This window comes from Psammomys obesus, unplaced genomic scaffold (assembly GCF_907164565.1).
Source record: "Psammomys obesus unplaced genomic scaffold, mPsaObe1.curated_primary_1811, whole genome shotgun sequence".
Lineage (NCBI taxonomy): Eukaryota > Metazoa > Chordata > Mammalia > Rodentia > Muridae > Psammomys > Psammomys obesus.
In genome coordinates, this window is record NW_026587032.1 from 1,608,657 (window position 1) to 1,635,903 (window position 27,247).

Sequence of the window (27,247 nt, forward strand, 5' to 3'; positions counted from 1 at the left end):
ATATATATGACATTTCACAGTTCCGTAGCCTCAATTGCTAGAACGGCATCGTAAAACTGACAACACAGTGATTTAGGGAGGAGAGTCCATCCAAGCGAAATGGATGGTGGGCCTTTAAAGACTCTGTTTAGCGCCTCTTACCTGGGGTCAGTGTTCATTCTCAACACATCGTTAAAGCATCCCGTTAAATCACTCGCAGAGTAGCTCAGCTCTTCTTCTCCATCCTCACGTTGGATTATGGAGCTAATAAGGCAGAACCCTATAGGAAGAGCTGGAGCAGGCTCACAGCGCTTTCCCTGAGTTAAGAAGTACCGGAGAAGGCTGACTTGACTAAAAGGCCTGCTGAGGAGAGAAGGGCAGGAGGAGCAGGTGTGTGAGCACAAAGGGTTTCCACCCTGGAGTTGGTAGTTAGTGTCTGCTGCCATGCAGTTCCAGCCTTTCTCTCTCTGCAGGCTTCATGATCACAGTGTTCGCCAAGCCAATATTCATAAAAATCCAAACTGCAGTCGGGCCTGAGTCCAGCAACATAGGAAAATGAAAGAGGACCCACTGCATGCCTTGTGGAATTTCCTAGACCTCCAAGGCAGAGGGGCTTGACACACCCAACAGGGTGGGCAAAGGGGTTGGGGCCAAGCCTCAAATAGGACCCAGATTAACGTGACCTTGAAGAGTGCATCTGCTCTGCCCCCTGGAGATTGCCAAGAGACCCTGAGACAGTGCCTGGGGACCCCCTCTCCCCTTTCTTTTCTTTCTGAAATAAGGTCTGTTGTTTCATGGTAAGAGGTGTTGATTTTCTACACATTGAAGGATAGGCTGAGGAAGTAGCTCGGTCAGTGAACTGCTTGTCACTCCAGCATGCGGACCTGTGCTCAGTCCCCGCCGTTTAAGAAGCCAGGCAGTCTGATGTGCACTTAGACTCCCAGCCCTGGGCATTCAGACAGGAGCCTCCACAAGGCTTACGGGCTGTTGCCTCATCTTGTAGTATCCAACGTTAGAAAACTGCCCAACCGTCCAGTCCCTCCTCCCTGTGTCCGGAAGAGCAGGGAAATGGCCAAGGGTCACATTTGGATTTGTCCTGGAGGAGGCTGGGCTGCGAAGACAGAGGAGCAGGGTCTCCAGACGCTCCCCATCCGAACCACAAAGAACTCCCCAGGGCCTTCAGGCTCCAGTCCCTCAAAAAAAACAAAGCAAAGGCCGGGATCGGCAGCCTTGCCCACTCTCCGTTTAAAGCTCAAAACCATGTGGCCTGGGAGCTGAGGCCACAGCAGAGGAATCTCCCAGCAGGAGGAACCCAGCCCCCATCTGTGGTACTCAAGGCTTTTTCCGGAGCCTGGCCAGTGGGTTTGTCGGTGCTCTTCCGCCCACTTTGCTGTCCAACCTCGTCTCTGGTACTTTGGCAGTACTCTCCGATTGGTTTTCCTGGGGATCATTGCAGAGCACCTAACTTCCATCACTTGGTTGGACTTTTTAAGTGCAAACGTGCCCACTTTTAGTCAGAGTGCTGGCCCCAGGAAAAGCCAATCCCCCTCTTAGTGGCTGTACATGGAGCCTGTCATCTGCACCTGGACATCCTGGGTGTGGCTCAGACGCCTCAACACAGCCAGTCAGATGGGGAGAGTAGCCACCTGTCAGCCCCGAATCCCAGCTACTAAACACTGCCTAGGACATACGAGGTACATGCTAGAGGTACATGGAATGGGCCCAGTGTCACACCAAACACCTGTGCTCCTCAGAGTTCACAAACAAACAATATTGTGTATGCCGTCCAAAACATCACGCAAAGAGTACAAGTATGAGAAAGGGGATGAGTTCGCTCTGTAGGGATGGCTGCTGGGAAAGTCCAGTGACAGCCAAGCATTCCATGTGTGTACCACCTGAGCAGCCATGTCACATGAAGTATCACAGCACCAGTCCACCGATGGCATGTAAGAACTGTACATCAGAACCTCCCATAGAAAATGGGATCCCCCCCCCACCCTGCTCTACGCAGATGCTGGCATCATATCCTGACAGCTACCACCCACCATCCCTATGATTGGCCAGTAGAGACAAAGGCCTGGCCTATCCCAACTATATGAGAAGCCTCTGACATCTCAGCCATGCCAGCCCTGGTCCCGGCCAGCTTGCCGAGGGCATGGGGGCCTGGCGGTTGCTTAGAGAGAAGAACCCAAGGAAGAGGGAAGTATGGCCTCTGCCATGGGCTCACCTACCTGAGAGAGACACAGTGCAGGGCCAGGGACTGGGATGGGAGGCTTTTGATTGGACTCTCCAGGTATTTGTGTTACTGATTTACACACCTAAGTATCTTTTAAAAATATAGGCAGAGCATCAAGGTCCATGACCTAATATAGAATGCCAAACGCCTGTCGTATCAGAGCCATGTATGGAACCTTTGGCACATGTGGGATGTGCAGCAGGGTGGAATGGAGAAGTCACAAGAGTCAATCCCAAGGCACCTGACTCCAGGGCATGGGGAAACTGCTCTTTGAAAACACTAGGCCACAATACTTCCCTCACTCCCAGCAGCCTGGGCATCCGTGGAAAGGAGCCACTCAGAGACCTTTCACGTAAGCTGTTTCACAGTTTCCTCATCTCTGAGATGGGCAGATGTCCGCAGCCTAGGATCTCTGTGGGGTCTGTGGGACCTCAGATGCGAAAGCGCTTCATGTAAAGAAGGGGCTGTCCTTGTCCCAGGCATGCCTTCTCAGCTAGCCTACAGGTCTCTTATGTCAGGTCTAGAAGATGGCCCCATGGCTATGGACAGACACACGGCCTGAAGCTTGCAAAGGCTGATGCTGGGCCTGCCCTGAGGTGACCTCCTCAACCACCCCCACCCGATGATGCTGCACCAGGCTCTCTCCTGCCTCCTCTCCATCCCCTCGCCATGTGTCTCTCCCTTCCTAGCCTCACCCCCACTCTTCACTCTCCCCTGCCTTTGCTCCTCCCCTTTCCTTCCCCCAGGACTAGTAAAGAAAGTCTCCTGCTGTCCATGTTACCCTTGTTTCTCCTGCCAGGAAAGGTGACTCTGAGAAATGGTACCTCACAGACCCCAGGCAGAGACAGGAACATGGCAGCTACTGTTCTACCACTGTGACTGGCAGGGACCTCCTTGCTCTCTGGTTTCAATGGGAGGAGTCAGAAAGTTGTGATCCTCCTGAAGAATGGAGACAGCTAGTGAGGATTCAAGAACGAGGGGCAAGAAGTAGGCACAGCTCCAGGGCAATCTTTCCTGGAACAGGGCAGCAGCCACTGTTGTGGCTATACCAGTCTGACCCACAGTGGGTCTCCTGGCCTGCAAGGAATGTGGCTAGTGCCTGGATTACCTCTACCTCTGTCTACTGAGACAAGAAGAAAACAGGAGTGGACAGTGACCTTTTGCTCTCTGTGCTAGGGGCTCCCTTGGCCTGGAGCTGGCCACTCCTCAGGGACAGAGCCTGAAGGGACATGATGGCCAGGGCATGAGAAGAGAAAAAGACAGGAAAGCATGGGGATCAGGAGGTCCTTAAAAAGCAGATGGCTCATGTAAGCGAGTTCATTAAGAAATGCATATTACATACTGTCTTCCTGAAAGGAAAAATGGGACAGAGCCAGCAAAAGACTATCATACGATGGGACAAAGTCAGCAAGCAATGCTGCGCAAGGGAACACAGGATAGCTTAAGGGTGTCAGAGACAGAGCACAGAGTGGCGTGGGGACAGATAACTCTAGTCTCTTATGGGGGGGGGAGGGTGCGGGGGATAACTCCCCAGAAACCAAAACCTAACCTCCTTCAAGGCTCTGGCCTGTGAGCAAGGGCACAGACCTAGGTTCCTTTTGTCCTTCCATCAGAGACTCTGAGGAAACCTTGAATTAGCCTCACTCCCTCTCAACGTTCCCTCACTTCTTGCTTCTTCGTCAGCAGGAACAGAGGGAGATCATGCAGGCCCCTGGCTTTCCAGGTATTTACCCTTGGCTGTGGCTCAGCTAGGAGATAGATGAGGCCTTCAGAGCCTCGTCATTTCAATGGGCACACTTCGCCGGTGTCTGTCCCACGCATGGGAACTGCTTAAGTTGTTGGTGGTGTTTGGAACACACAGAGCCTCTCTGCCCACGTCTTCCCGGCTCATCTGAAGAACCACATAAGCAAGGAGATGTCATTTTTATCTCCCAAGGTCAGGACACAGGCAGGCTGCGTACACTTTGTGTCCAGGCACCCTGTCTTAGGAGGCAGAGGCTCCCGCATCTAAGCTCTGACTTTCTGCAAGATCTGCAACAGCCAGCCAGTATTGGTAGAAGACACCAATAGTTGTACTGTGGTGATAGATGGTGGAACCCTTGAGCTTGGTAGCCCTAAAGCTCACTCTGCAGGATGCTCATGCTACTCTCCTCTTTAATGAGGGCTAGCGGTCCCATTGTGAACCTGAGGCCAGGAGAACATGACCAGGATTGGTGAGGTTGCTGCCAGGCTTCAAGGGTAAATGCCCTGTGGAGAGTCATTCAACATGCCCATTCCCGCAAAGGAACTATGATGTCCCAACCACTGACCAAAGCAAAACACCACAGGAAGTGGGTCCTGCCCTGAGCAGTGAGGCAATGAGCTTGAGCAGATCACCCACACTAACTGTAGCCATGCCACTTCCAGTTGTGTGGCTGTGAGCATGTCCTGCACACTACACAGTTACCCCAAAGACTGTGGTAGCAGGGAGCTTCTGTTGGGGCCTGTACACAGAGACCTAGTGAACCTCATTGTTGTGACTCATATGCCCATTCCCTTCCACCTATGTAGTCTAAACACCCCAAGGTCCTAGCTGTACTTTCACCCACCTCTGACCTCCTGCCTCTGCAAAACTGGCTTCTTCCTCATCTTCATCCTTGTCCTTGTTGTCGTCGTCGTCATCATCATCATCATCATCATCACCACCATCCTCGTTCTTTACCAAGCTCTTTTCCCTTGAACAGCTCCTAGTTATTGGGATCAAGCAGAGTACTAGGCCCCATGGGAGGTGCTGGGGGGAAGCACCTGGAAGCCAGGCGGAGGCCGCTCCTGTAATCCTGAACCCTGCCTACCCCTATTCCTATCCTTGCCCTTACCCCTACACCCCATCCGGAGCTCCCTTCTCATTCAATGCACCTCCTGTGCATTGAATCTTCCAGAAGCCAGGGCCCTTAATAAAGCCATGGTCCTGACCCAAGAAGTAAGTATGATTGACAAGCAGCCCAGAAAGGTAGACAGAGAGGAACAAGGCAGGACTGAGACAGGAAGTGGGACAGGTTCCAGTTCACACCCCAGTGTCAAGGTGACCTTCCAGGACTTGGTCCTGGGGTCGGGAGGCTTTCCAAAAGGCTGTGGCCTACAATTGTGCAAGTGCAAAAAATGATGATTTAAAGAGGATAGGAAGAAGGGGGTGGGTGGGCCTGGGGACCATAGCACAAGATGTTCTGGGAACCAGGAGGGTCGGCGCAGTGGGGCCTGGGAAAAGAAAATTGGCTGGTGGAGATGAAATGAGGGAAGGATGAGATAAGCCATCTAGGGTGTAGATTCCGAGCACACAGAGTCCAAAAGTACAAGCAGGGACACTAGTGCTGAAAGTTCCAAGGGCCTGGCCCCAGCAGACACTCATTTGGCGACGTGATTGCTTCCAATTACCGGGAGATATCTTCAGAGTCTGGATATAGTAAGCCTCGTGCACTGATGGCACGGAGTAGTCACTGTAGCCTGTCATCAGCAGTGACATCCGGTGCTTCATAGGAATCACTGGGATTGCAACATACAGCACCTGTAGAGCAGAGGACAGATGGAAACCTCCTGGGGTCGTTTACCCCCACTCTCCCGCACCTCTCTGTCATCAACTGAGCTTCCTCCTCCGTGGGGCCTGTGAGCCTTTCCTACCCGGTAGGGAGGAAGCTGAGGCAGACACGGGCCCTCTGGGCACAGATGGGCTTCCAGTGGGCAGGAAGAAGTGCACATGGTCTATCTTGCCACTCCAGGCAGCCAGGTAGAACAGGGTACTCGCAGGCAGATTATTGGTGAAACTGGGGTCTCCACAGGAACAGGGCAGTATGCTATGCAGTTCCGTTCAGGTGGTGGTGTGTCTGTTTGGCTTGTGCAGGAGATGGGATTTATAAACAGCCGTAGAATCACTCCCTGGAGCCCAAGGGGTAACTTTACACAAAATATTGAGCCCCTTTAAACCTGTTTCCATCATGTGCAAAAAAAAAAAAGAAGGCAAGCGTGGTCGCAGCACAGCAGCCTCCGTGGGTTCCTGACATAGATTTCTGACCAGGGTACGCAGCCTTCCTGCCATGGGAGCCCTTTGTTAGCATACTGACTTGGGCTCCAGCTGCTCCAGGAACCCCTGCAGCATCCCTGGGCTGCGGGAGACAGCTCAAACCTAACAACGAAGGCAAGTCATGCCACAGCTTCCCATAAAAGGTAGAGACTCAAGAAACTGGTCTCCCACTGCCGGGAAGGGCAAACTGTGCCAGGGACAGGTGACAGCACTCAGTCCCAAAGCTAGTGACGCCCACATCCCTCCGGGGCATTGGTCCTGTCACTGGTACTCTCTATAGCTCTGTGCTCCAGTCCCCCACATTGGGAAGAGCCCGCTAACGACATCAAGCCAGGATGGCTAGCCATGCAGGGCTATGAGCCGTCACGTGGGGGGTCTGTTTACCTGGATGTGTGTGAGCCTTGGACGCGTTGTGCTACCTGTGTGTGAGCGTCCCGGGTGTGTACCCCCATGCCTCCCTTCGCATGCGATGGACTGCAACGCCACCTCTCTGAACTAAAGCTGCCAAAGAGTGTTTTGAATTTTAGTTTTACTTATGCGATGGCTGGAATTTCCTGATTTTTTTTTGGGGGGGGGGGCTCAACCTGCCCACAGTTCATCGTAGAACCCAGGCCAGGTGCCATAAGGGCTTCACCCTCTGGAGCAGGGTAGGACATAGGGCAAGGGCAGGGCAGAGACTAGAACACTCACCCTGGCCTTCTGCCAGCTTCCTGGGTTTGAGCAGAGGTGTCCCAGGAATATTTGTAAGTGGCTGGGCTCACCAGGGCTGGTATGGTCAGTTAGCATAGGAAAGCCCAGGTTGCATTTGGAGAACAGCCACAAGTTCAGTTTGGCTCCATCTAAGTAGGAGCAGTGAGAGATGAGGTGTTAGTGAACCTTAAATACCAGGCAGGGGAGGGCAAAATTCCTTTGAGAGACCCAAGCCAAACACTGCCATCTAGAAAAACAAGGTCCTGCCTGGGAGACCCTGTGACAGGGATGAAGAGAAAAGGGTAGATTTGGAGGGGCATAGGACAGGTTGGCTATAACTCTTAGAGGTGAGGACAGGTAGGTGGGATATGGGCCCGTCCATCCATTTCTCAAATGGCCTGTTTGCTCAACTGGCCAGCAGCCCTGTGAGTGCGCAACCTAAGGCAGACACACACACGGCACTACTGCCAAGAAATAATTTTCCGTGGGTCAAGATGTGGAGATTTCCAAGCTGACAGATGGTGGAGGGTCTTGGGAGAGGGATCGGGAGGCATTTTTCTTACTCAGACTTGTCCTTGGACAAAACATACATTACAGTGTTTTCTTTCTCAAAGATAAATGAAAGATGCCAGCAAAGACAGAGAAAGAAAGAGAAATCCCCACGTAAGAAGAAATCCTTCACATCCCAACACTCACTTAGGACTTTGCTCACATAGGTGTTGCCTCACAGAGAAAAGGTCCAGCAAAGCTTCTGTGGCATCTCTAAAAGGGGTAACATTCACTCTCAGGAGATCTCCCTTCAGCTGCCTGCGTGGGGATTCATTCCCCACCAGGGGACAGCAGGTGGACCCAGCAGACTGGGTGGTTCAAGGGCTACGAGGACTTCCGCCTAGGGAAGGAAAGCCATACCCAGCAAACAAAGGATGCACACTTATTTAAGTCATGATATTGACGTATGCTGATTCCCAACGGCGCCACCGCTGATATCAGAGCCAGATCTCTTCGTAGTGGGGACTCTGTGTGCCTTGTAAAACGATCAGCAGTATCCCTGGCCATCACTCTGTGCAGGCCCAACAGGAAACTGCCTTCTCCCCTCTCCATCCCCACTGAGACAACCAACACTCTTTCCAGGCAGCACCAAAGGTCTCCTGGGGACTTGGAATAATGGTGAATGAAGAACCCTAGATGTAGACTGAAGGGCCTTATCTCCCCACCCTCCACTCCACTTTTTCACATCATGTCCCATCCACCTTCTTTTCTGTTGTAAAGCTCCAGGGACTGGGTGTAGTGGCATAGGCTTTTCCAGGCTAGGGTAGAAGGATTAAGAGTTCAAGGCTAAGCTGGGCAGTAGTGGCTCAGACTTTTATTCTTAGCACTCAGGAGGCAGAGGCAGGCAGATCTCTGAATTCAAGGCCGATCTGGTCTGCAGAGTGAGTTCCAGGATAGCCAGGACTACACACACACACACACACACACACACACATACACACACAAGTCTTGGGGGGAAAACAAAGAGTTCAAGACTGAGGAACATTGGAACATTGGTGAGCACCAGATGTCCAGCCTCTGGCCTCTCGCTTTTCTTCCCGTTCTTCCAGGCATCTCATTGGGTTCCATTTTAAATATGACTTGAGCATTTCAAAGGCGGCTTCCCAGCCTGGACCACATCTCCCCCGAACCTAGACTGAGATCACAGTGCTGGCTCCTCCATCCATCTGCTGCAGTTAAAAGCAATCCTCTATTCCACCTTCAGTATCTTCTCTCTCAGTCATTCAACAGACACAGCCAGCCAGCACTTGCCCAGGATTTCAGGCTCAAACTCAGCAATCAGCCTCAAATCTTTTCTTCTATCCATCTCCCCACACCCCTTCTCATCTATCATCATTCAGTCAATCTGCCTCCAGCAGGTGACACAGCCAGTCTGCTTCTCAATCACTCCTGGTAGAGCCAAAGCCCTTGGCATCACAATACCAGCCTCCTGACAGCTCCCTGTCCTCACCACATAGCAACGAGCATTGTCCCTTTCTTCCTGAGAGCCTCCTCATGACAGGTTCTCCGGAGCCAGCCTGGTTCTTGCCGCAGTGGCCTTAGGAATGATGGCATAGCAAATGTGACAGCGAAGCTTGAGGGGACAGCAGTGTGTGGGCTTTGGAGATCAGTTTCTTTGCCCTTTAGGCTCATACATCCTCTCTGCCAACTCATACTGTGGGGCACAGATCTGTGCCTATGAAAGCGATGTGCCTGTAGGGTGCTGAGCTTGCACGCTGAGGATGCTGGAGAGCCCAATGATTTCCTGATACCAAGGGATTAACCTACCCAGGAAACTGTCACCAGGGTGCCCTATTAACACAGCTGGGAATTTCTCCGGCAAGGCACATTCGCCTTCAAATTGTAAGTCGCAGCATCTCTGCTCCTGCCTGAAGTCCTTGCGTGACTTCTAAAATGAAATCCAAGCTCCTTCCTGCCACCACAGGGCCAGCCCTGCTCCAGCCTCCTCCTGTTACTGGGGTTGTTAGGGTCCCAGGCCTGTCTTTGGCAGCCCCAGCACTCTAGAGACAAATGGGAACTGGAAAGATGGCTCATCCAGTAGAATGCCTGCCAAGCAAGCCTGAGGAGCTGAGTTCAGTCCCCAGCACACACATCGAAAGACTGGCATGGTGGGTGAACCCAGATGTAAAAAAAAAAAAAAAAAAAAAGCTAGCCATGATGGTATGCCTCTACAATCCCAGCACTGGGGAAAACAGAGATGGGAGATACCCTGGGGCTCACTGGGCAACCACACTAGACTATTTGGCTAGTCCCAAGCCAGTGAGAGAACCTATCTCAATAAACAAGGTGAATGGCTCCTGAAGAGCAAAACACACACACTAAATAAAACAAAATGCAAAAACTAACTAACTAAATGAGGCAGTTGACAGAAGCTCCAAGGGCCTAGAGCCCCTCAGCTGGTATTCATGGGCAATGTGGGGAGCTGGCACAGAAACAAATGCAAACCGCTCTCCAGAATGGATGGCCGATGCCTATTTACAAAATGCAGCCATGCCTGAGCATCCTCTGGAGGGTAATTAACCAGGAAGCATGTTTATTCATAACCTGTTCCACCGTGGCTTCTCCCCTTTGCGTGTATGATGTATGCCTGGGCCTTGGTGTAGAGGTCAAATGAGAGGGGTTGGGGAAGGTGAGGGAAAAAGGGGATCCTGCTGGGTACTCTGGCCTCAGCACACACAGAGAGTGGGACTTGGACCAGAGAGACATCTTATCCCCCAGGTAATGGCTGGCAGAAGGCTGCCACTAAGAAGGCCCCCTCAAAGCTTGCTTGAAAGGTCAACCCAGCAGGGCTCTAGGCTAAGTGAGGGGAGGGGAGGAGTCTCCATCCTGGAGTTTCACTCTTCATCTGTCCTGCCTTGAGGATAAGGTGGGAACACAGGAGCCCCTTCTTGGTCCCTCATCCAAGCCGACGCTGAGCCCAGTCTTGTCCTTGTTGTCCACCGAACCACTGAGCTGCTTCCTGCCTTGGTCTCTGTGCTTTCCCAAATCCTATCCTCTCCCTGCAGAGGTGCCTGAGCCACACAACCACCAGGGTAATGCTTCATCACATGCAAATCAGGTGAGGTCCTTCCCTGGTTTAAAAACCCCCTGTAGGGCTGGAGGGATGGCCTTGCCATTATAGTGCCTGCTGCACACGCGTGAAGTAAGGACTGGGGTTCCCAGATCCCCAGAACCCAGATAAAATGCCAGACGGGAGTCGAGGCCTGCCTGTAGTTCCAGCCTCAGAGAGGAGGATGGGGAAATCCCCAGAACATGCTGTCCAGCAAGACTAGCCGAATCACTGAGCTCCGGGTTTAACTGACAGGTCCTGCCTCAGTGACTGAGAAAGAGGACGATTGAAGATTTTCAGCATCAGCCTCAGGACCCTGCATGAATGTACGCACAGGCACACCACACACATGAAAGCGGGAAAAGGCAAAAATAAAAATGAATTCCCTGGCGCTTTTCGTCGCTTTGAAGCTATTAGTCCTTATCTCGACTCTGCTCTACCCAGTCACTTCGAACCCACCTTCACTGGAGTCACCAGCTCCTGTCTTGTTCCTTGTCGGTCACACCGGTCTTCCTTAGTTCCCAGAGTGCCTTGGTCCCCATCCTGCCTTGGGAAGTTGGTCTTAACTCTTTTCTCCAGAGTATCCCTCTAAGGCACAAAGATAATTCAGTTGGTAGGCTTTTTGCCTAACATGAGAAAGCCCTGCATCCCATCCCTAGCGATGCATAACCAGGCATAGTTTGCTTGCCTAAGTCCCAGCATTGCACTGAGATTATGGACAGGAGGACCAGAAGTTCGAGTTCAAGGGGTGGCACAATGCATCAGTGGTTAAAGCCAAGCCTGGTAACCTGAGCTGGATCCCCGGGACCCAAATAGTGGAAAGAGACAACCAACTCCTATAGGTTATCCTCTGTCCTACACACACACACACACACACACACACACACACACACACACAGATGCACGTAATAAATAAAAAATAAAAATAAAAGACACCTTAGGCTTATCCTCAAATACAAGTTCTGGACCAGTTTGGGATACCTAAGACCCTCAAAATGAAAAATATCCTTTCCCCAGTTCCCTCACCTTTCAGGTCTCAGGTCTCCATCTATCTATAGTTGATCCAGAATCCTTCCTCCAAGCCAGAAGTGGCAAGATACCCCTCCTCTGTTCTCCATCCTCATCTTTTTCTTTGTATCCATCGCACTTGTTACCCCATTTCATCTGTGTGTGTGTTCCCCTGCCCCTTTGAGATGTCCTCTGTAGGCAGGAAGTCTGTGACAAGGTAGGGTGACAGGACCAGCTGCCAGCAGAGAAGACCTAGAACAGAAGGTGGATCCCTTGAGCGGGAAGATGCTTGGAGGCTTCTTGACCTGATGCCAGCCTCAGGTTCTGCCTATATCTCCCTGCTTTCCCTCCAGTAGAAGCACATTCATTAACTTGTATTCTTTCTTTTCTGATAGGTAATTACTATACCATCTGCTGTAGAAACCTCAGAGTCTCAGTAGTACGCCACAGTGAGGCTCAGTTCGCCACCCTCATCAGATCTGATGGGGTCAGGCAGCTCACCTCAAACAGAGATGAGGAGACCATGATCCTCACTCCCACAAATGCTTGACCACAGGGTCCCTGCAGCAGGAGGCGGGAGTGTGGATAACAGCTTCATTCATCAGAGTTCTCCAGAAAAACAGAGCCAACAGGAGCTGGAGGTAGCAATAGAGACTGAGGTAGTGAGACAGACAGCCATAGATTCAGTGTAAGGAACTGGTCCACACTGTTGTGGAAGCCCACCCATCCCAAGCTCTCCTGGTAACAGGCTGGGAACCCAGAGATGTAGAAGGACTGATGATATACATCTCGTTCTGAAAGTCGGCAGTTTCAAGATCCAGGAAGGGTCAGCTTATGAATTATTTGTCTTGTTTCTGGGACAAAATACCCTGACAAGTGTGAGGAAAGGAAGAAAAGGTTTATTTCAGCTCCCAGTTCCAGAGTACAGACCATCACAGGAGCAGGAGTGAGAGGCAGCTCATCCTGTCAAATCTGCAATGAGGAAGAAAAGATGGATGCTGGCATCCAGCTCACTTTCTCCTTTCTGTGCATCCTGAGACCCCAGCCCAAGAAGCAGTGCCTCCCACGGCCATACACACCCACTAACCTAGATAATCAGTTAAACTAATCTAGATAATCCCCTAAAGACAAGCCCAAGGTTGGCCCCCTGCATGATTTTAGGCCCTGCCTAGTTGACCAGTCAATATTAATCATCATGGTCAACATCCTACCTCAGTGGCTTCTCTTATTCGGCCTGTTTATTCGACTCTCAGCCCTTGGCTGACTGACTGTAGTGACGCTGAGGATGCAGCCAGACATGATCACCCCCGTGGAGCAGATCCAAGCATATGTCCCCCTAAGTCCAAGGGAAATGTCGGGGTGAACACTCAGGAGCCTGGAAAGGACACACGACAGCCTTTCCTGGGGGTGTATAAATCTCCACTGCCCCTTTCAGGAGGCTGTCCAGAGTTCTGCACCCAGACTCGGAGATCCAGAGCAACTTCTGAGGTGCAGGGTAAGCGGCTTATAGTTGCAGGATACACTTTAACGCTCCTTCCCCTAATGTCACCAAGCAATAGGCAGGTAGTGTTTTTCCTTTTGCCAATATCATCCTTTTGCTGGTGCAGGGGATTGAACACTGGCCTTACTGCCTGTATGGAGCATGTGAGCCAAGCACTGAGTTACATGGCTAGCTCAGCCTTTTGCACACGGCTTGAGAAGAGGTGTTTCCATCCTCCTCAGGAGCAGACCAGGCAAGGCATGAGAGGCACATAGACTGGCATACCTCACTGAGACATCCTCAAGCATAAAGATGGGGGAGAGAGAGAGGAAGGGAGGGAGGGAGGGGGTGCTCACTAGACATGGCCCTGCTGACCAAGAAACCCTGAGCTTTCTACCTCCACACTGAGCCCCCACTTCCTTCAGCTGGTGCCTCTGCTGCCTGCCACACTGTGACTAGGAATGTCAAAATCCAAGCACACAGCTGTGCTAACTTCCCCAGTCAGGATGACATTCGGTGTTCTGGAAAAACCCAAAAGGTTTATTGCCTAGAGGAGGTGAACAGAATCCAAACAAAACTCAGAGAGACTCCCAGTTCACTCTGCCCCCCCCCATACCAGCCCATGCTGCAAGCAAGGAGAACCTACATCAGGCTAGAAAGATGGATGTGGGTCTACCTTCTGCCTTGAGTACCCAGGAAGGGCCCAAACAGGGAGGGCAGCCAGGCACTGCAGGAGCCAAGAATCTCGCCCTGCATCTACAGGCAGGCCCCGTCTTTCCTCTCTCTCCACATCCAAGACTCCTCTCTGCTGAGCTGTGAACTCCAGGTTGGCAGGCTCTGGGCCTGTTTTGCCTGCTAGTACATGCCCACCACATCTTGGCAGGTAGTAGGTGTTCAGTAAATAATAGCTGAATGAGCAGGAATCCTTCACCTGCATAAAATTACTTATTCAGTCACTTCTGTGTGCCGGCATTGTATCAAGTGTTGAGGCTGCAAAGGAAATAAGACAGGTCTGGTCCCTGCCTGTATGCAACTCATAAAGCTCTTTGTTTACACTGGAGACCACAGCTTGACAACTAAACTGTACTAAAGAGTGAAGCAACAGAAAGCCATGTAAGTCGACTGAAAATGTAAATTGCCAATGACTCTGTGGGTAATTAACTAATAAGTTTATTGCCAAACTCCAAAATGAGGCAGGCAGGAGGAATGAGGACAACAGCAGAAAAAGGGAAGCTGATTCTGCATTGGGAAGCAGGTGCATTGAAGTGCCCTCTTGTGTAGCTTTGGCGTAAACCTCCTACACAGTCTGGCTGCACCTTGGTCCTCAAAGCCTGTGTCAAGATGACATGCTCTAAAATAACATCCCCAGCCTCGTGTCTGTGAGCATTCAACAGGTACTTGAAAGGGGCCCAGCGTGACATTTCTCCTACGGAGAGAACAGAGGGAGAAAAGGGTATTTAATCCTGGGCCCTATCCCCAGTACAGCAAACACATACATAGAGATAGGCAGACAGGCAGACAGACAGAGACAGACAAAGAGTCAGAGAGAGAGCCCAAACACCATGCCTGGGCAAAGCCCAAGCAGCTCCAGTTGAAGTCACGGATTCTAGGGTGTCGCCCATCCCATTTGATACAGAGACCTTGGATGCACACTCAGCACTTAACACCCTCACATCGTGCCCATCACAGGGATGATACCAGAGTTTGTCACACAGCAGCTTCACCTCCTCGGGTGCATGTGCTCAGAGGCTGTCTCCACAGCCTCTAAGCAGCCTCTTAGACCTGCGTCTAAGCATCGGGCTTCGGCTTGCCTATGGAGTACCGCAGTCCTTCAGCAGGATTATACTGAGCCTCAGCACACCCCTCAGAGCTCCCAAACGTGGACGTGGGGGCTGAGGAGACGACTCAGCCGGTCAAGCACTTGACCCCCCCAAGTATGAACACCTGAATTCAGATCTCCAGAACCCACATGCAACCAGCCACGGCGGGGAGCACCTGTAATCCCACTTCTCCAGTAGCACGATGGGAGGCAGAGACCAGAGAATCCCCCAGGAGCTTGGGGGCCAGCTACTCTGCTGTATGCAGTGCTGAATGATGAGAGAAACCCTGTCTCAAACAAGGTGGAAGGTGGGAACCGAACCTGAGGTCCTCTGACCCTCACACAAGCCATGGTGTGAGTATACGCCCACACTCACACACACCAAGATAAAAATAATAATAATAATAATAATAATAATAATAATAATAATAATAATAATAATAATAATAATAATAATGCTTTGGTGTGCAGGCAGGCTAAACCCTGGACAAGAGCTTTTCCCTGAAGGCACCCTTTGAAACATGGCACTATGTCCAGGCTGGGCCATGTGGCCGCCATTAAATGCATTTCTGGCATAAGAAAACTAACACCGACTTGGTGAGAATCGGAGAGACGAACTTTCTCTGCCCAGGAAGTACCAGAGTGTTGTGTTTTTGAGTCTCGCTTGAATTCAAGTTCACTGGGAAAGGGAGACAAACCGACGTGGAGCCAGATTCGGTTCTCCAGCAACGGAAAGAAATTGTACAGCCTCTTGCTTTCCAGGAAGAGGGGGGTTAGCCTGACATGAGGGTCTCTAGGTTCTTACCTTCCTTTTTTAAAAAAAAATTACTTATTTATTCATTATGTATATATTATTCTGCCTGTGCGTGTGCCTGCACACCAAAAGGAGACACAGGATCTCATTATAGATTGTTGTGAGCCACCATGTAGTCACTGGGACTTGAACTCAGGACCTCTGGAAGAGAAGCCAGTGGCCTTAACCTCCAAGCCATCTCTCTAGCCCAGTTCTTCCCTTCTTGAAGGAAATAATTCAGTCAAGACACAGAAACAATTTAAGCAGAAGTTTATTTAGCTAAAACACTCCAAGAAGAGACTGTAGTCCAAGAGATTGTCTCAAGACAAGGGCAGCTGCCAAGGGGGTTTGCACTGTGAATTTTTAATTCTTTTTAATGTGTGTGTGTGTGTTTTTTTAGGACAGGAGACAGCTAACTTGCAAGAGTTGGTTCTCTCCTTCTACCATGTGGCTCCCAGGGATCCAACTCCAGTCATCAGGCTTGGCATCAAGTGCCTTTAACCACTGATTGTGCCAAATGTGTCGGATCCCCTGGAGCTGCACTCACAGGCAGTTTTAAGCCATCTGATGTAGGTGCTCTCAGCTGAACTCAAGTCCTCTGCAGTAGCAAACTACTAAGCCATCTCTCCAGTCCTCTACTGTGAATTTTAGAGATGCTCTAATGAATATTTATGAGGTAGTTGGAATATTTATGGCATAAACTAGCCCTGTTTCCCTTTCAAATCATGATGGAGTTGATTTTCCTTTTAGGGCATTTCTTCCCATGATCCTTTAGGAAAGCCAACACGAGTGGGAGTGTTGGCTTGAATGAGGGGTACCCCGCAGTCTGGGGCATTTGAACACTTTGTGCCCAGTTGATGGCACTGTTTGGGAGGTTAAGGAAATGTGGCCTTGTGGGATGTGTGTCACTGGAAGCGGACTTTGAGGTCTCAAAGCCTCTCACCAGTCCCAAAGCTGTCTCTGCCAGCTCGGTCTGTGAGCCCTCAGCCCCCTGCTCCCGTTGCCACACCTGTCTCCCTGCCGTGACAGACTCTCATCCCTCCATAGCCATAAATCCAGATAAACTCTCTAAGCCGCTGTGGTCATGTGGTTCATCACAGCCCCAGAACAGTCACTGATGCAGACATTACGTAACCGCCATGCACGTGACACAAGAATGTAGACCTTCTGAGGATGGAGACCTGTGTTAGAGCATTGTGGGAAGATGCCTCTGGCCTAATGGGGACAGCGCAGCCATAGCTTGAGGATGTTTAACTGCAGGGGCAATCTGACCACCTCACTTACTCCTCATTTACCTGGGTTCAAGCCTGCCTATGGGAGACTTCTAGGTTCTTTGTGGACACCCTTCTCTTCACCATCTGTGAATGCAGGAAGGGGAGGCCAGTGCCTATGACACTTTCTCTACAAACCCAACGATATACTACTCTGGGCCAGGGGAGTAGAAAGAGGTCTAGGCCTCAGCCCACCTACTGTGTGCCAGGCACCATGCTAGTCACCAAACAGCACCATAGCTCTAGGACAAACCACCCAGCCAGTGCCCCTATCTGTGAGAACCACCGTGGGTAAAAGGTGCTCGCTTGGGCACACCTGACAGTTGTCACAGCGTGCGACCCTCGACAACTCACACCAAGGGGAAGCCAGGGAAAGCCCATGCATGCCAGAAACCGCCTGAGCCACAGCACAACAGGTGCCCAAACTCTGAGCACACCTGGCCTTCTCGCCTTCCTCGAAATCCTTCCCCTCCCAGCAGCTCTCCAATGCCAGTTCTCATAGCAGAAGCTCCCATGTCCCTGCATGCACCAGGCACTGCGCTGGTGTCCATATGCATGCACATAAGTGTATGCATGGGCACTCTCGTGCATGCTCGTGAGTGCCCGTGCGCACACACGCACACACACACACACAGTTTTAAATGCAAGGAGTAGGAAACCAGCTGATGCGTAACATCCAAAACAGAGCAGGCACAGGATCAGGGACTCTTCTCAATTCTGCATGTTGCATCTGTGGGTGACAGAGAACCCCTGATAACTTTGCCCCGGAAGGGGCAATAGAGGTTTTTCAGGAGGAAGGGGCATGAATTATATTAGAAGGGTGTTAGTTGCTCTTCTCATTACGGTGATGAAATGCCTGACAGGAAACTTAAGAAAAGAAAAGCTTACTATGGCTTACAAGTCAAGGGGATCAGTCCATCATGATGGGGAAGATAGGTCTTCGGGCAGGGAAGCCAGGCCAAAGATAACACAGTTAACAGGAAGTAGGGCTGGGCTCACGAAGCCAGGTGAGCCACTTCCTCCACCAATGGGGAACGTTTCACACTGAGACCACAATAAGAGAGGATCATTTTGGAAGCTGTTGGAAGCCGTTGAATAAGAGGAGAGGCATCCTGGGGGAAGCTCCTTGGAGGCGTAGCAATCCCCAGTGCCTCTGCTTCAATGGCATCTCTTACGCTAATGAGCAAATGGCGGAAGAGCAGAGGCGGATAACACTGGAGGGTAGGGCAGCTTAGCAGGCACGGCCTGCAGGATGAAGGGGTTCCACAGGGGCATCCACTCAGAATCACCTGCTCAGAGCTGTAAATCTGACTGCAGATGATGGTTTATCTCTGCTAACGTGATTGGGTTCAGACCCACCCAGGAGACTAACCTCTGAATATGTCTGTGAGAATCTTTCCAGCGAGGTGCAGCCAGGAGGGATGTGTTAGTTACCTCCTTGCTGTGGTGATAAAACACCACGACCAAAGCCAAAAGCAGCTTGTAGGAGAAAGAGTTTCTTTTGTCTTATGGTTCCAGAGGGATGGCTACCAGTCCCTCACGATGAGGAGGGAGGCACAATAGTGAGCTGAGCCCTCTCATCTTCAGACACCAAGCCTAAAGTAGAGAGAGAGAGCAAACTGAGAGCAGGACCAGGCTGCGTGATCTCAGATCCCATCCCCAGCGATGTACCAGCGAGGATGTACCAGCTAAATCTCCCCACACACACCCACCTACGGAGAACCAAGAATTCCAATACCAGTTATGGGGGACACTTCCCATCCAAACCTCCACAAGAAAAGAGCCACCCAGAATGTGAACACCATCGCACGGGGTGGGGGTCTCCTGGGGGTACAGAAAAGGAAACCGCAAGCCGAGCACATTCCAGAGATCTCCCACCACCCGCTTTTCCTTGCACGGCGCTCTGTACCCCCTCTTAAATCATAAGCCAACCCCTTCCCAACCTTAAGCAGTTTCTTGTCAGGCGTTAGTGGAAACAATGAGAAAAGTAACTCATAGTGTGAGTCCCTGGGCCTCCTAGCCAAATCTTTCATTTTATTGATCTCTACACTGAAGGCTGAGAAAAGGAAGGGGCCTGCCCAAGGCCACCCCCCTTCTCAGAAGCTGAGCCAGGTTCAGAGGGAAGAGGTCGTGTCCTGTCCACTTGAACCCCAGCTCCTGACACCACTCCCCACCCCTCATTTATCCCAGAAAGCTAACTTGCCTGGTCTTCTCACTTAGCCTGGATTCAAGGACCAAGGGGGAAAGCTTGCTGAACAGTAAATAAAGGAACAGGGGTTGGGGAAGGCTCAGTAACCGCAAATCTCTTTAGAATTTTAAAAGGAGCTGGGGAATATTGACATGAATTAAATCCAATAAAACATTCATTTAATTAAACTTTAAATGATCCAAATATTTGCTGTTTGGTTAATATTTGTGTAGCTGACAGGAGCAGAATTACGATGTTTCTGTGGGTACCCACGCATTCTAATTTTGCATGAGTTTTTTCCTGCACCAACTATATGTCTTCATACATACAAATGATGGGGAACTCAACCAGCGAAGACGCATCACCCGGCTGCCTCAGCCACCCAGGGACGGGAAGGTCACGGAAGGCTCCCACTCCCCAGACCCCGGGGTATCTGCCTTGTTTGTATTTGGCCCTATGTTCCAGGTTCTACTAGACCTTTTGTGAAAATTGTGACCTTGGGGCAAGGTGGGGGGAGTCCCCTGGAGGAGAGGAATCCTACAGTTCATGTTAGAACCCGATCCTACATGAAAGCCAGTACTTGCAGCCCAGTACTCTAACCCGTCAGATTGCCAGACTCTCGTGCTCTACTTTCCCAGCGCTCTCCTGTTTTGGAAGGCAGTGGCTCCCAGGCCTCACAGAAGCCTCAGGATGGCCACTGTACTCACAAGAGTCTGCAGTAGTCCAAACAGAGGAGCGGCACCATGCGTTAGTTACCTAGGGACGTGATGCAGGAAGCTGGGGAAATCACAGCAGGGCAGTGGGGAGCTCGGGAGGCCCAGCAGAAGCCTTGTCTCCTGCCAGGGCCGCCCTGTGGTGGTCAGTGATCACTCGGCTTGTCTCTCTGGTCTTGAGGAGGTCAGATGCAGAGAGAGTGATGATGATCCCTTTTGTACCTGGCATCACTTCTTCTCCGGGGCACTGAGCACTCACTCCGTTGGCAAGCCTGGTCCATGCTGAGGCATGGATGTCCTGAGTATGAACAGAGCTTCTCTGTGCAGCTTCATCCCAGCCATCTTCCAGGCCATAGCATAGTCTCTCTCCTGCTGCCCCCCAGTACCAACCAGCAAGGCTTCCAGGCTACAAAGGTCATCTCTGGCCCCCACCCAAGCTGAGCCTCCCCACGACCCCTCTGAGCCAGCCACTAGCACACCCTAAGGGTCTGGCTCACAGGATGTGGGAAGGAGGATACTGTAGCTTTCAGAGCCCCTCAGGATCCCTTCCTCTACACACCTGGGAGGCTCCTTATTACTCCCATGGTCCCCTGGAGCAAAAGCAGCAAGCATTCCACCCATCTTCTTGCTTCTGGAGCACAGTGGTCATCTGATGAGGAAGAATTCCTTTCTCTTAACTGAGCTCCAAGGTCCCAGAGCTCAGCAAGAACTGAACAATAATTTCATCAAATTCTCTCTCTCTCTCTCTCTCTCTGGCTCTCCCACTCACTCTCTCTTTCTTGCTCTCTCTCCCTACCTTCCTCTCTCTTCCCCCCTCTTTTTCTCTCCATTCTCTCTCTCTCTCTCTCTCTCTCTCTCTCTCTCTCTCTCTCTCTCCTTCCCTCCCTTCCTGACCCTTTCTCCCTTACACACTCTCTTCCCTCATACCCTCCTCACCCTTTTCTGAGTCTGCAAAGCCTGCTTCTTGGTCTAGCTATGCAGTCTTTTTCCTACCCTGAGCAATAACACTCCTGGCCCAGAGGTGGGAGGGCAGCAGGCAGACCGTGATTTAAGAGGAAACTTGAAATGCACCACTATAATGTTTGTGAAATATTATGCCGGCCGCATCCACATCTATCACTTGGTGCTTATCGTTCCTTGTGCTGGCTCCTTTGCTCCAGTCACATTTTTCCAGGGTGCGACCCTCCCCACCGGCCTCTTGGCTCTTGGGCTCCTTTCTTTTCATTTACTCCGTTCTTCACCCATCCATCCGACAAGCACCGAGGAAACCATCCTGCCCATTTTCATGGGTGCAGGGCAGGGCCAGTAAATGGCAAGGAAGGCACTTGGCTGCTGCAGATCTGACCTTAGGCACCTGCTTTCAACTCTGCAGTGCCACAGCTGCGCCTCTGTCCTCTCCTGCTCCCCTCCCCTGCGTCCTGGCAAGAGAGCATGCAGTCCAGATGCAGAGCCTGAGGCGGTGCCACTCCAGCTCCTGGCTCCCAGCATCCCACAGAGCTCAGCTTTATGCTCTGTTTCTGACACTTTGGAGAACATGTCTGTCAAGGGACCTGTGTCCCAGTACAATGGCATCGTGAGATAGCGTAGCAACTTGAAATTTTGCCAGCACCTTCAACTACATGTAGATACGCACACCCAAGCCAACCTGCCTCCCCAGCCCCTCGGTGGACATAGAGGAGGAAAAGGGAGACACCCACCCCGTTCCTCCCGCTCTAGCCTAGCCCCGTGTCTGTGTTGAGCAGCCTGGGTTTGATTAAATTTTCATAAGTCCTGAGAGTTTCAGAACGCCTGGGGGTGGTGTGGAAATATTTTAGATCCTTCTATATTTGCCTAAAAAATGACCAATCTCCATGCCAGCTAACATGTGAAAATGGCAAGGATTCATAATTTGGCCAGCCTGAAGTATACTTGAAAAGAAAAATAATGATAATGAAAGGCCACAGTGCATGGTCACAAAACAGAAATCCAAATCCAAGCTCCGTGAATCTTCAGACAGAAACAGACCTTCAAAGGTCAGCCACTTCGTTCTCCAGACCTCAGACAGTGCAACCTTTAAGCCAGCCCCAGATGGACGACGTACCTGCCGGCTCACCAACAGACCTTGACCGTACTCACCAGGTTCCAACTCCATTAAGCCAGAGGGCTCTGTACAGCATCCCCCACAGCCAGCCGTGTGCTCTCTCTGCTGGGTGGGCCTTATGGACCCCTGGCAACTGGTGTTTTCAACTCCACTCACGAGCCCACAGCCCAGATGTTTCCCCATGCACCGTATTCGTGGTTCCTGGCTATCTCTGACGCGTGGAACCTTTCAGACGTCAGACATCATTGTAACCCCTGGCCTAGCAAAGATGTCTGTCAGTGCATTTGGTTGGCACATTAGAAACCATTTCCGGGAGCCCAGAGCTCGCCTTGGCCCTGCCCTTGAGTGGATCCATGACCATTCACCTAGAGTTGAGCTTTGACCCCTGTGCCTGACCCCTCTCTCCTCTCCCTCTGCAGAGGTGATTCAGCTGAGCCTCGCCCCCGAGGACAAGGTCAGTGTGACCACGGTGACTGTGGGGCTAAGCACAGTGCTGACTTGTGCCATTCGTGGAGACCTGAAGCCACCCATTATCTGGAAGCGCAATGGGCTCAGCCTGAGCTTCCTGGGCCTGGAAGACATCAGTGTAAGTCACCCAGCATTCATCCCGAGCGCGAGCATACGTCCTGGGAACGCCAACGTGCAGAACCCCATGTGGCAGTAGTGGCAGAGGGCTTCCATTTAACAGGTCCAGGTCAGCCTGACAGCTTTAGAGGATCCAAGTCCCTGCATGTACAGAGGACAAGATGGAAGACAGTCATCATCCTGACGGTGGCATGTCCAGTCAAAGGGGAGGGGTTTCCAACTGGGAGGCCCATGGCCAGGGCAGGTGGCACCTGGCCAGAGCCATGTTTTACCAAAGGCCTAATATAGGCCCTAAGCCTGGGGTCTGGAAAGGAGCAGGCTGTATGAGCCCACCCTCACCACCACGAGCTATCAGAGAGCACAGCCAAGCAGAAGGCTTCAGAGCCAGAGAGAGAAGCTGGCCAGGAACTATAAGGTGGAGAGTCCTATAGCTGGGCAAAATATGGGTGGACGGGTCGTCCCTAAACAGGGCAAAGGTGAGCAAGGTGACTGGTTGGAGGGAAGGTATATGACAGATGAGGAGGAAGGGGGCCAAATAAGGCCGGAGGAGACTTGCTTGGTTTGAGAGCTTCAAGCCACCTCCCTCCCCAGATGGACATGGAATTTATTCAGTCACAAGTGACCCTGGCCTAGCAAGGAACCAATCACAGTGTCCAAAGACATTTACAAACTGATGCCAACTTGAGAGCTTCTGTGCGTACAAATCCACACACCCAATACACACACACAGACATATACACACACAAACATTCTTCATCAGAAGAGAATAAGTGTGTGAATTCATACGGCCTGATCCTGACCAGCAGGGAATATTTCTATACCCCGAAGAACCACACAGCTGGCTTGATATCAGCTTTGTAATTTTGAGTAAGCCCTAGGCCTGCCGATCCCTGGTAAGTTCATCTCTAAGAAAGCAACCTGGGAAGCCCTTTCCTTCCACTAACCTTCAAGAAGACGTGGACCGATTTGAATATATCAATTGGTCTAGCTTTGACAAAGGGTTGAAGTGGCTGCCCTGACATTTCATGGGAGATGTCACCAATGCTACTGTATGACCACAGAGGAGACCAATCTGAGCTCCTTAAATGGTTCGCCACTGTTGCCACTGAGCCTGTCACATGATAGAGTAAGCCTCCCCTTTCTAGGGACATACCAGCCCAAGCAGGGACTGTGGTCAGGAGTGCAGCCAGCCTCAAGATGGCAGATAAACCCATGATCTGAAGATCCTGCCAACACTGAGACTACCGTGGTGTGAGAGGTCCAGCCCAAAGTATAGTTGCCATTAGAGTCAAGATTCAAGACCCAAGGCCCCTTTGGGTGGAGCCTGCAGATAACAGGGGAAGCAGCTAGGAAGGGTGACCCCACCCCTGAGCTTGGAACCTGGCAGATCTGGCTGAGGAATGTAACAACCATCTTGTTATACCAGGCAGGGTTGTTTCTCCGAGATTCTCCGTGTGTAGTATGGACAGCCAGTAACCTCTCCATCCATCTCTGAATGTCAGTAAGCCCTGCCCTGGTAGGTGCCTGATATAGACACTCCTCAAGTCGACCCCTTCATCTTCTAGCCCTGAGATGGCCAGCATTGCCTGTCACCACAGCAAGAAAGTTCAGTGGTGTGTGTATGTGTATATTTATGGGTGTCTGTGTTGTGTGTGTGTGTGTGTGTGTGTGTGTGTGTGTGTGTGTAGGTGATATCAAATGTATGTGTGTATGCGCATATGTGTGTTGAGTGTGACTGTGTTTATATGTGTGCGTGTGTTGGGTGTGTGGGTTTGTGTATCCAGAGCCTCTCCTAATTGGCATCCATTTGCAAATGCCTTTGGCCGCTGTGACTGGCTCCTCGGCAGGCCAGGGCCCCTGGTGCCTGACCAACCTCCCAAGCATCCCTTGGTGCTCTGTTTAAACACATCGGAGATAAAAGCAGAGGCAAACTCTCCTCAGTGCACTTGCCATCGTTAATTAAATTACTCAAACATGCCTCCAGCACCAACTCGATTGCATTTCTCCTTTTCAAATCAGGTTAGCAATTTGGATAATTGTGGGTGCAACCAGAGATTAATGGTCCCTCGTTACCTCCCCAGAAACACTTGCTCATGGTTGAGTCGGTAGCCTGCAAATAGACAGGGTCAGGTCTGTGCCTCTCAGACACTCCAGACCCAGGCGCAGGGTAGCAGCTGCTCCACAGGGCTCCTCACTGCATACAAACACACACACACACACACACACACACACACACACCATGCCGATGTCTGCCTCCTTTACATCAGGGAGAGGGAAATACCACCGGCTAATGAAGACATGGGCTGTGCTTTGAAAGGGGCCTAGCTCTAGAGTCTCAGCTCTACCACTTAGCTGAATGACCTTGGAAAGGGCCCTTGACCTTTATAAGTCTCAATTTTCCTCATCTGCAAAATGGGGACAAATGAGAAGGAGTACTTGCCTTATAGATTTACAGTGAAGGGATGCATGGAACATTCTTGATATAGACTAGTCTATGAATGCCATTATCACCTTCACTATTATCATTCATTATCATCATTATTACCATATGCATATGCAGGAAACACCTAGCTCAGTGCCAGACACCCAGACGGTTTGCAACAACAAGGAGGACAAGAAGGTTCCCAAGACAGCAAGGAGAGCACCTCCAGAGGTATATCAGGCCAAAGGGAGAAAGAACTGGGTTCTCAGAAGGCCTGGGGCATTTATGAAGCAAGAATTGTTCAGGGGAGAACAACCTGGGAGGAGCAAGGATTCTGAGGTTCTTGGAGTTTCCAGAGCCTCTTGGCCATCCCAGCATCCCCTCCCCCTATCATCGTGAGTGCTGAAATACAATCAGTGGAGTTGTAATTAATGTCGTATACCCAAGATGGCTTCCAAACACCGAAGCAGATCAGCCCTCCAAAACCGAGGCAGGGAGATTAGAAAACACAAAAAGGTGTGGGTCTCCTTTCTTTGTCATTTGTATGAGACATCTTGATTGGCAAGGAAATATTAATCACTTTTTCACTACTCTCTTAATGAGACGCTTTCATGGGCAACAAAATATTAATTTGTCTTGTCTTATCTGTTAAGAATTCTGTTAATGAATTCAGTCACAGAGCTATTAGAGAATGCCGTCCTAATGACACATGTAATTAAACTTTTCTGACTTGCAAACATCAAAGATGCCTTGCGCATCAGAATAATATTTGATCAGAAAGTCAATGTTCCCCTCTAGCCCGGAGGCAAGCGAGGAGCCGCCTGCACTCTGCAGAGAGCGACTTCTGTCAGAAGCCCCGTGCTTGCCAGTCATCATTTCCACATTGATTCCCTCACTAAGTGCCAGTGAGTGAGAGAGCTCCGTGCTGGGGGCCCAGAGTAAAGATGCTGTCCCCAGTACAAAGGGTGGGAAGGAGTGGTGGGACTTCAACAGACACCTGTTGGAAGGGCTGCAGAAAGGAACGGGCCTGGCTGGGACTTCCTGTGAGCAGGATAAGCAGGAGAGAGGAGTAGAAAGGCCCCAGTTGGGGACAGACCCCAAAGGGCCTTTAATATTACTCCATAGACTCAGGGGAATTATTGGGTCTTGATCAGGAAGTAATGTGATCAAATATAGCTGTTTCACTGGACCTTCTAATGTAACATTGGGGTTAAGAGCCCCAAGTAACATGGGACCCAGAATAGGAGAAAGGTCCATGGCTACCCTTGGGTCCTTCCCCTTTCAGATGTCCAATTCAGAGTGGCCACGGTGGCTCCTGCCCCGAGTCCCCTCCCTTCACAGTATTTTCACCTTGTCAGAAAGTCCAGCCTGGACCTTTCAGAGCCTCTGAGGACGCCCACACCAGTGTGTAGCTTCAGCCTCACCCCAAGCAGCTTGTAACAGCAGGCGATCCCCAAAGGAGGTCCCCCACACCCAGAAGAGGCGGCTGCTTGGGGTGCTAGCCGCAGCACCCCCTTAAAGGAGGCGCCTGGGTTACTGTGTGCCTGTACTGTGTGACAGTACTGTGTGACAGTACTGTGTACTGTCAGCCTGAAGAGAAATGGATGGTTTCCGCTCCACCCCGTGGTCCCTGGAGTCCATAACACACAGCCTGGAATTGAGTTACCTCCTGGCCACCTATTGGTTTCTTTACTGAAGCAGCCATCTTTCTCTGTGGGTCTCAGATCCGGCCCTGTGCTCCACTCACCTCAGCCCTCGGGGACCTACGACCACTGTCACTCAGAAGCTATCTTCTTGAGTCAGGCTGCCCCTAGGAGTGATAGAGCCTGATAGAGGAATAAGAGAAAACCTTGCCCCCCACCAAGCCACGCCATGGTGCCCCCACAGACCATCCCACTGTGGATACCAGAAGTAAGAATTCCAGTAAGAGGCAAGTGCTGTCACTCACAAAATGCCAGTAATAGGTGTCTCCCAGAAGCCGGAGCCCATGGTTGGGTGTTCATCCTGGAGGAAGTTGCTCTGCCCAGACACTACACTATCTTAGGATGCTGAAAGCTACCTATTGCTGTAGTGTCCCATCAGGAAGGGGGCAGGAAGGTTCTTCCTGAGGTCAGTGATGAAGGAGCCACTAGGGACTCTGAGTTGTTTTTGTTTTTTTGTTTTTTTCCTGGACCTCCACAGAAGCCAGGCAAGCATCTCTCGTCCTTGCCTAGATCACAAAGGATCCACGTCTCACCCTTCCCTGGCCTGCTCTTCCTGCACCGTCCCATCTCCTCGAGGCTCAGAGCCAGGCTTTGGGGCTAAGCTGGCGTCTGTGTCAAAGAGAGATGC

At 51.2% G+C, this 27,247-nt stretch overlaps 1 protein-coding gene across 2 annotated transcripts in view; it reads left to right on the forward strand.

Annotated features, from left to right (window-relative positions):
• Fstl4 (follistatin like 4) overlaps positions 1-27,247 on the forward strand; it is a 398,369-nt gene that overhangs the window by 326,320 nt on the left and 44,802 nt on the right. For both annotated transcript variants that reach the window (XM_055602883.1, XM_055602884.1), the window contains exon 7: positions 22,329-22,495. In XM_055602883.1, the coding sequence (XP_055458858.1) occupies positions 22,329-22,495 (167 nt within the window). The remainder of the gene's footprint in view (positions 1-22,328; positions 22,496-27,247) is intronic.